Below are 9,891 nucleotides of genomic sequence, written 5' to 3' on the forward strand. Positions count from 1 at the left end.
GGAACAGACACACTGGATCACTGGTCCATATTGGACAGCCCCAGCCAGCCCGGCTGTGCGAGGAGAGGCTGACACCGACACAGCACACCTGAACCACCATGACAGCGCCCGAGGGCCACCAAGGACCAAGGTCTCCCCTCCGCGCGGGGTCACCGAGGACACACGGCTCCCCCACAGCGCTGGGTGGAGGCACTGACCACAGGCAGTAGAACAGCGAGGGGCAGAACGCCGCCGCTCCAGGACCCTCAGGGGGATAAAGGATCTGAGGCTGTCGATGGGCACCGCCCCCGCCCCGCCCCGGCCCCGCCCCTCCCCTGCCTGTTTACCCACAGGCTGTGCACGTGGTGGCCGCGCCGCGCCATTGGCCCCCGCGCCGGGGACCTGCCGCCGCGCCGCCAATCGCCGCGCTGTCCACGCGCCCCTGCCCGCGTTCCATTGGCCCAGCCGCGGCGATCACGCAGCGTGACGCACTCCGGGCGTGCGCCCGCCGGGCGGCCAATGAGGAGGGGGCGCAGGGGCGGTGCGCGGCGAATGGCGGCGCGCGGGGCGGCGGCGCGGCCAATGGGCAGCGAGCTGGGCGGGGCGCGGGGCGGGGCGCGGCCAATGGGCAGCCGCGGGGCGGGGCGCGGGGCGGGGCGCGGCGCCGCGGGCGCTGGCGGACACGGGCGGGTTTAAAGCACCGGGCGAGGGCGGGCGCGGTTCCCCCGCGGCCGGGGAGCGATGGCGGCGGCCGGGCCGGGCCCCGGGGCCGGCGGCGCGGTGAAGACGCTGGCCCTGGTGCTGGAGGACGAGGCCCGGCGCGCCGGCGGCGGTGGCGGCTACTGCAGCGGGGACACGGTATCCGGGCAGGTGCTGCTGGAGCTGGCGGGGCCGCTGCCGCTGCGCGGGCTGCGCCTGGAGGCCGCGGGCCGGGCGCGCGTCGCTTGGAGCGAGAGCCCCGGTGCGGGGCCCGGCGCGGGCACCTGGGGGGTGGCGGTGCGGGCACCGGGGCCGGGCCCGCGCAGGGAGGCCGAGGTGCGGTACCTGGACATCCGGCAGAGCCTCCTGAGGGACCCGCCCGAAGGTGAGGGGAGAGCGGGACCGAGGGAGTGGCGCTGCGGGAGCGGGGAAGGAGCCCACGGGCGCGGTGGGCAGCGAGGAGAAGGCGGAGGAGGGGACGCTCTGGGGGAAAAAAGGGGCACCGGGTGTTGAGGCCCGTCAGGACGGCGCTGTCCCGCTGCCACAGCCTCAGCAGTGGCCGCCCACTGATTCTTTGCGCGGCGACTGAAATACCGCGGAACGGTGCTGGAAGAAAGTCCGCCCCTCGGTTTCCTGCGCTGCTGTGCTGGTTCCCTGCAGAGGGTAAGCCCGCCCGTGGGTTCCGTCGGGCGGCTCTGTAGCTGCAGCTGGGAATCCCCCGTGGAAGACCCTGGAAGCAGTCGGGCTCCTCCAATGGCTCGAGGAAGCAGAGGCAGCTCTGTGTTGGAAAGCTCTGTCGCTCAGCCACTGCAGCACCTATGGCAGTGTCGAAATTAAAGCCGGGGCAACGACATTTTGTTCTGTGCGGGTGAAACGCAGCTCTCAGACTGAGCTGCAGGGAAAGTAAATTTAGGCCTTGGAAATTGTGTAACAGCAGGCCCTCTATGAATATACTGAGAGCTGGTATATTAATAGTAATTCATCATGCTGACCTTAAATTGCAGATTTTTTAGCACAAGAGTTAGTTTAATTGTTAATTGGAAAAACAGATTAATTGTTGCCTTGCTGAAAAGGAAAAGAAACTTACTTTATGCTTTGCAGAAGCCATTTTGGATTAGAAATTGGCCAGAGTCCTGAACTGAATCTCAAGGTCTCCCATGTTTCCTTGATTTTTGTTTTTCATTGAAATCACATCACAGCATAAATAAAGCATGGGCTGCAGTCCAGAACCCACTGGGATCAATAAAAACTTCTTATATCTGGGTGATTTTATACATAAATAATTTATAAAAGTATCTGCTTTGTTCTATTTCTGGAATAACTAAAACACACTATTAATTTTTATCCTGCAGGTGAGGAAAACTTAATTCTTCTAGATGGAAGACACGAATTTCCGTTCAGCTTTCAGCTCCCTCAAGAGTAAGTTAAGTAATCCAACCTGAAGGGATTGTGCTGGACGCTGCTTGTAGTGGAACATTAACTTAATGTAATTTGACTTGTCTTTTCTTTATAGTATCAGCTTTATATGTTTGTTTTAATCAAGCACCCCACAGCCATATGCCTTGTTGGCTTCAGTCTCCCCAAGGCCCTAAAAGTGCAAGCTGTAAATTGGCGAATCTTTATGTGCCCAGGCAGTGCCCACGTTTGGAACTTGATTATTAATTAAGGGTAATGCTTTTGTGACTGCTTCTTTCAGACCTCTGGTGACCTCTTTTACTGGGAAGTATGGCAGTATTCAGTACTATGTGAAAGCCACCCTGGAGAGGCCTGCAGCTCCTGATCAGAGTGTACAGACAGAGCTCCAGGTCATCAGCCATATCGACGTCAGCTCACCAGCTCTGTTGGTAAGAGGGTTCTCCACTCCTCCTCCCCCCTTCCAAGCCAGCTGCACAAAGAAATAAAAAGCATTTCCAAGCAGCCTTCATACCCAGCCATAACCATTTCCATGTTATTCTGGAGTGTCATTTTCTGACTTCTGAAAGCATATTAAGCTCCCTAAGCTTTTCTCTATAAATAGATGATCTTAGGTTGTGTGAATAGCAAACAGAGTGGCTTTTTTAATACCATTGATTACATCCCTGCTGGCAGAGATGCTCCTGCCAAAAAGTTAGGCAGGCTTCAGATGCATAAATAAGCCTTAATAATAATAATGCACGAGTGTAGAGTAGTTTACTCTTACCAGAGCAACTACATTCACAGGGCTGCAGTGTCCTAAACTCTACAATAATAGTAGGTTGAGGAACAGTAATTAGAGAAGAGTATTAATCATGCCCAGCCTGTCATTTAGGCTCTGGCCATTATGTTACGTATCCCTCCATTTTGCATGTCTTTTTCCAACATGAAGTGTGTGCACACAGCTGCTCTAGAGATCCTGTCAGTTATTTCCTTATGACAGATTTGGCCACATGAAAGCATTGAGTTTTTTATAATGACTGGAAATACTGTAGGGTAATACGAAAGATCAGGCATTAAGTAATGAGAAAATAGGCAAGATGAAAGCTAATGAGCTGGATTCTTTTATCTCAACCCATATTATGAAAATAATATAAAATTATACCTTGCACTTTCATGATAGCAACTGGATCTAAATGGTTATTCATTTAAATATGAATGAGTAATTTCTATTTTATTTAAAATGATAGGATAATTTTAACATCATGACGTGAACATGGCTAAGAGATGTTTTGAGCAGGGTGTTTTTCCTCTTTTTATCCTTACATTTTAATCTTTTCTAGAGAACTTAAAAGTATTTTGGCAGTGACATTTTTAAGCAGAATAGCCCTTATATTCAGCACTGTCTGTCAGGAGTATGAAAGCATCACATCCAGATTCTGTAAGGACAGAGCAAACCATGGGTAATGGCACAGGAGAAGGCTGTGGGGCATATAAAGTAGATAATGCCAGTCAGTGGATTCCAAGGCTACCACCAAAAGTGCAAAACAACAGATGGGTTTTTTTAATTATAATAAATACAAAACCAATTTTCATTATTAGATTGACTGGGTACTATTGCCCAGTAAATAATTTTAAGTAGCTTGGTGACTTGGACCCTTGGCATGTGTGCTTGTAAGTTTGTTCTAATGAAAACTTACAAAATGTCATCTAATGTGACAGTCTTTAAATAAATTCAGATGATTTTTGTCATGGGCCTAAATTTCTGGGGCGTTGTGTGGCCTGCGAGTAATGAAGTTGCATCCTCTAAGCCCAGTGTGTACACATTTATCCTTTCTTAAAGATATGAAAGTAAAAACAGTTTACCTGCTTAACTGTTAGTTGTTGCAGATGAAATTAATTCTGAATTCTTCTGCACTGAGGAACAAGGGTATAAATACCACAGCACTCCATGAGACCTTTAAATGGTTCTTCTTTTTGAAGACAAATCACGTGGAAGGACACACTGGTCTCTGTCTTACCTGGCTGATCCAGTCTAAATGCAGACTGGGATTTTGAAATAGAAATGTTCAGATTGCCAAACGTTGGTTCCATTTCACATGTGGCAAAACTCCAGGTTCTTCCACAGAGCAGTTCGGTGATTCACATCAAGTGGACTTTAGAACTGGATTGCAGTGATTGACATACATAACACTAAACTGCAAGTGATTGAAAGATTTGTCCCATAAAATGGAAAATACTCTATTTTACAGACACCTGTTCTAAGAAGTCAGGAGAAGATGGTTGGCTGCTGGTTTTTCACCTCTGGGCCAGTGTCTCTCAGTGCCAAAATTGAGAGGAAGGGATACTGTAATGGTAAGAGTAGTTATCTTAAAAATGTAAATATTAAAATCTTAGGGGGGTTGTTTTAATCTCTGTGAAGCCAACACTTTATAGTTCAAAGAATAATTCTGTTTAGTAGGAGTAAATGAAGATCTATATGAACTTGGTTTAAGAAAAATCATCCTGCCTTTCCTCTTAGGTGTATAAGTTGAAAGGAAGTTCTGTTAATAATCTTATGGAAATCCATGTACATTTGAGCATAAAGAACAACAAAACGCTTTTATTTGGGATAAAATACTTAATTTGGGATGTAATTAGGGTTTTACATTGTCTGTGTAGCTTTACACTTTCATAACAATCAGTTTCAGCAGCTTATTTGTCATCCCGATAACATTAGATACATTGAGGAAATAAAACATCCTGAAATTCATTTAGTACTATATAAAAGGAAGATTGGGGCATAATTTGCAAATAAAACTTTCATAGCTTGTTCATACTATGCTTAATGTTCCGAAATGAATCATTGTTTATATGTAAAATGTAGTAGGTGGCTATAATTCTGCCTGGATACCACTCTGAAAAAAACAAACTGGCTTGAGGAAACTTAACAAGTATTGTTCTCATAACAGTGCAGATGATGTACGTGCTGTGTAACATGCTTTGATACTCCCAGAGGAAAGTTGGTAAATACAAATTGTTCATTGGACTTTTTCTGTCTCTTAAGGGGAAGCCATACCAATCTATGCAGAAATTGAGAACTGCTCTTCTCGTTTGATTGTTCCAAAAGCTGCCATTTTCCAAACACAAACTTACCTGGCCAGTGGGAAGACAAAAACCTTCCGTCAGATGGTTGCCAATGTCCGAGGAAACCACATTGCCTCTGGGAGTACAGATACCTGGAATGGGAAAACTCTGAAAATCCCACCTGTATCCCCTTCTATACTTGACTGCTGCATTATTAGAGTAGAATATTCATTAGCTGTAAGTATTGGTTTTTCAAATGTACAGACTTTGGATACTGAATTGAGTTGGGAACAGAAGAATTTACTGAGTAGCTGTTAGGTTTTTAATTTGGGAACAACAAAAACTATAAATTCAGGGAAAGGTGTCCCTGTCCATGGCAGGGGGGTTGGAACTACATCTTTGAGGTCCCTTTCAACCCAAACCATTCTATGATAAATACATATACCATATAGATGAAAAAACTGAAGACCATGAAGAGATTCTGAGATGGAAAGATAGGAATGATGGAGAAAATGGAGAATTGTTTCTGAGGAAGAAGCAGCTTAACTTTGAAACCTGCAGAGGTTTTTATGGGAAAGTAGTCCAAGCTGAATGGGTTTCTCTAGTGATTCTTTTCAGAAGTGGGAAGATAAGACTGAAAATTAAGTGCATAATTATGTTTGTCAAGATGATTTTTATTTTCTAATGTCACCCAGAGACAAGTTACAGAAAGAAGGAAGTTGCTGAAAAATAAGGATTGCTGCCAGGGTATTAGCTAAAGACATCTGGGCTGAGAAAGCTCTTAATTTTTAAACAATTTGCAGTGTAGGGAGTAGGGCAGCCTCAGGAGCAGCATTCAGTGGGGTCTCATGATGTTTTTTTCTTTTGTTTGGGGGTTGTCACATAGGTGTATATCCATATTCCTGGTGCTAAGAAATTGATGATTGAAATGCCTCTGGTGATTGGCACTATTCCATGTATTGGATTTTCAAGCAGAAACTCCAGCATTACCAGCCAGTTTAGTATGGATATGAGTTGGCTGGCATTGACCATGCCTGAACACCCTGAAGGTAACACATATTGAATTCTTGTTAATCCAGCACAGTATTGTCTGCAGCAGATGGGTGCCAGTTTAAGAGCACTGTAGGGATGTAGGCCAGGGAGGTATGACTCAGGAGAAGTCTCAGATCCAAAAGGATTGGTGAGGTTGTGCTAACTCCAGCCTTCCTTAAGTTTATCTTTACGTCTCCTGATTGAAATAACTAACTTCTGATTGTGAGAATTCTACTTAGGAGCTTAAGGTTATCATTACTGAATATATCTTGCTACAACACAGGTTTGTTACTGGAGTTGACCTAAAAGCATCTTTATTCCTGCTGAATCACCTAAACTTACTGAAAACATAATTTTAGTTACAATATTTATGAGTGCAGTGCATTTTCAACAATCAGACAGTTGTACAATGTTTTATAAATACAGTTTTCATGGCCTTGGATGTAACTGTACTACTGTTGTCTTGCTGTGAGTGAATGGTTTGAAATTTGACAGTAGCATCTCTTATGTTTCAGCACCACCAAATTATGCTGATGTAGTGTCTGAGGAAGAGTTTTCCAGACATGTTCCTGCTTATCCACCACCCATTGACTGTGAGGAACAGTTGTGTTGTCCTGTCTTTGCTTATATACAAGAGTTCCGGTTTCAGCCTCCACCTCTTTATTCAGAGGTAAAAAAATAAATAGCAGGTGGTGTTCTTATTGTCAGATGGCAAAAAAAAAAACCAATGAACCAAAACACATACCTAAATGCAGGAATTGCAGGCAGTAATTGTTGCCTTTCTTCTCTCCTAGATTGATCCACATCCAACTGATGTAGAAGAAATTCAGCCTGTTTCATTCATGCTCTGAAGAGGATTTGTTGAGCATTGTTGTGATGAATGTCTTAATCTTTCTGCTGCTTAAGCTGGTAGTGCAGCTAAAAAGGAAACAGTTTTCTTTTTCAAAACTTCAGTTTGTGTATAAGAAAGGCAAAGGAAAATGGAGAAGGAGGTATGAGCACGTTTGGTGATAAAAAGAGAATCTGCTGGATTAGTCTGCACGTGGGAGCAGCTAAACTTGGGATACTTGAGAAGTACCTGAAAATAATGAAATGAAAATGAATGAATGAAATACTGAATGTTTTTCAAAAAGTGGATACACTACACAGAGTACGAGGAGGAGATACATGGATCTTCTGAAGAGAAAAGAATTTATAGTTTGTTTGGAACACTCTGGAAGAATGTACATAATGATGTTGAGGACTTCCTGTAGTAGAACTGGCGTAGTAGAACAGAATGTGGGGTGAGAAAACATTTCCAAAAGATTCCAGTGTTCGAGGGGCTTCAGCTTTGCACTGTCTGCATCCAGAAAAGGAACACTACTAAAAGGTGAAGTCTTAACTCCAGCTTTACTTTGTATTTCATGAGAACCTGCCCTTCTCACAACTGCCAAGTGGTACTATTTCATCATTCATAATGATCCTAAAGACATCATGGATGACAGAAGAGCTATTACGCAATACTATGAAGGCAACCATTTACTGAATGCAAGACAAAAGTATGTAAAAGAAAAGTGGACTTTGATACAAGCTTATGCACTATGCTTTCTTTCAAGGGATTTCTTAAGGGAATTATTCTAGCCTCTTCTACTGTGAGTTTTTCTTCTGCATCTTAAGCCTATGGATAGCATGATAAGGGGAAGCATGGCAAGGGAGGATCCTTTTGCCAACAGCAGGTATACTTAGCAAAATGGACAATATTTATTTATTCAAAAGCCTTTATAAGCCTACCTCTGTTTTGGATATTTACTTACGGTCAGATTTGAGACCAAAAAGAGTCTTGTTAAAGCTCCAGTATACTTCAAGGTTCTAAAAGGGACCCTAAATGGTTTCTGTGGTTAGTGAACGAGATAAGAGGTGTAGGGAGAGGTGTAAATATACCCAGAATAGACATAGCTTATAACTGAAGTGAAAGCAGACATCAGGGGAACAAAGTCCTCTGGTAATGGCACAAAGCTTTTCATTACTCCTGCAGTTTTGTCTGAAGATCTGTTGTCAGGGGCTGCACTGGTCATTTGCTATCCATACTATATATGTTGGTGTGTTTCCTTGTTTGTTTTTGCTGTTCCATTTTGTTTTGGTGCAATATTTTGATGTTTTCTTCCTCAGGTCATTTAGAACAGTGAGAGTTTGTTGCTGCTAAGAGTGAAGGCACAGCATTTACTTGCCCTTCTGCTGCCTTCCTTTAAAGTAGAATGTTTGCTTTCTGCCAAGCATCAATTGGGATAAGTAGCCCACCACCCACAGATCACTTCCAGGAGCAGAAACACAGCGTTGTCAGCATACACGTTTACAGTCCTCTCTTTAAGCTACAGGGGATTCTGGACTACTAGAACTATTCCATATGTCTTAGGGCAGGGTTTGGGGTTAAAACCCGGTGCTTCATGTGGTAAAACATTGTACTTTCTGATACCTACAAAGACAGTAATTGAGTTTCCATCATTTCATCAATAACTGCAGTTTCAAGAAAGTTTCAATGGTTTTTTATGAAATCTGTCTTCACTTCAGAAGCAGGGATTTTTCTACAGGCATACACAGATATATATTTTTAGTCTTCTTTTAGTGTGACTTCCCTACATTGTCTAATTTCTAGCACCTCACCTCAAATCACTTTTGCATCATTGTGAAAGACAGAGTGATGGAGAGTCACGTTCCCAAACTGCAGTTATTTTTTATATTTGCAACATTAAGTATTGTCTTCTATAGCAAATGCAGCTTTAACCAAATTCTGAGTGCATGTATAAGAAAGGACATTCTAAAAATAAGTATTTAAAAGTCTCAAGCTGTAGCTCTCATGCCTTTTTAAGTGAGGGCCTGCCCATACAATCAATGCAGGATTTTCATTCACATCACCTGGAAAGGGAACAAGCATCTTTTCCTTAAACAGATACCATTATAGTTACTTGAAAAGTAATGTTGCTGTGTATTAACTTGCATGTTAATAATTCAAAATGTTAGCTTCAAGAACATTAGGTGCTTTTTTGGACTGTAATACCTGATAGAGGTGGTGTGTGCTACCTGGTATGATCATGGTCAAGCAAACAAGAGTATGAAGGGTAAAGATGTGCTTTTTTTTTTTTCTTTAAAATCTTTGAATTGTTTTTTATTCTTTGCAGATAAACTGTGGCCTTAGATTGTTTGCTGCAAAAAAAAGTCAACTATTATGTGTTTCTTAGGAAGCACACATGGCCCTTCAAAGGAGGGGTGAAAACAAGATTAAATTCTGCTCTCGGCACTTTGCTTAGTGCAGAAATTGATCCTTAAAAATAATTACTGTTTGCACAATAATAAGTTCAATATGCAGGGGCTTTGTTTTGATAACTGTGAAACAGTTTAAAATTAGAGACAAAATAAAAAAAAAGCTGTTTAACATACAGGAACATGATTGTATTTTGTACTAATGAATGAGCCCCATGGGTTCTTTGTTAATAAAAGTGTCAAATCTACATTGTGCTGTTCATCTCTGGTTTGGTAGGTCTAAGGTAAAGGGCTGCAATGTCAAGAAATGCCTGTACTTTACCACCTCTGAACACATACAGGTCTAGAATTCTTTTCTGATCTGTGAATTTTACCTTCATCTGTCACTGTTTTAGTTCCCTGAGCTACCCATAACCAAGAATTGGAATAAATTGATCAAACAGGGCCTGCTCCCACCTATAATTATTACATAACATACAAGACTTA

General features: G+C 43.3%; 1 protein-coding gene across 1 annotated transcript; it reads left to right on the forward strand.

Annotated features, from left to right (window-relative positions):
* Window positions 1-659: 659 nt before the first annotated feature.
* On the forward strand, window positions 660-9,653 carry ARRDC4 (arrestin domain containing 4). Its single transcript, XM_071568459.1, has 8 exons — window positions 660-1,063; window positions 2,031-2,097; window positions 2,375-2,522; window positions 4,323-4,425; window positions 5,117-5,373; window positions 6,023-6,185; window positions 6,684-6,838; window positions 6,963-9,653. The coding sequence occupies exons 1-8, from the start codon at window positions 721-723 to the stop codon at window positions 7,017-7,019; spliced, it is 1,293 nt and encodes a 430-aa protein (XP_071424560.1). The 5' UTR covers window positions 660-720; the 3' UTR covers window positions 7,020-9,653.
* Window positions 9,654-9,891: the final 238 nt, after the last annotated feature.

Source organism: Pithys albifrons, chromosome 13, assembly GCF_047495875.1.
Source record: "Pithys albifrons albifrons isolate INPA30051 chromosome 13, PitAlb_v1, whole genome shotgun sequence".
Lineage (NCBI taxonomy): Eukaryota > Metazoa > Chordata > Aves > Passeriformes > Thamnophilidae > Pithys > Pithys albifrons.

Coding starts and splice junctions, on each gene's coding strand:
- ARRDC4 (XM_071568459.1), top strand. CDS start 721: ATGGCGGCGGCCGGGCCGGGCCCCGGGGCCGGCGGCGCGGTGAAGACG. Junction 1,064..2,030: donor CCTGAGGGACCCGCCCGAAG/GTGAGGGGAGAG, acceptor TTTATCCTGCAG/GTGAGGAAAACTTAATTCTT. Junction 5,374..6,022: donor GAGTAGAATATTCATTAGCT/GTAAGTATTGGT, acceptor GTTGTCACATAG/GTGTATATCCATATTCCTGG.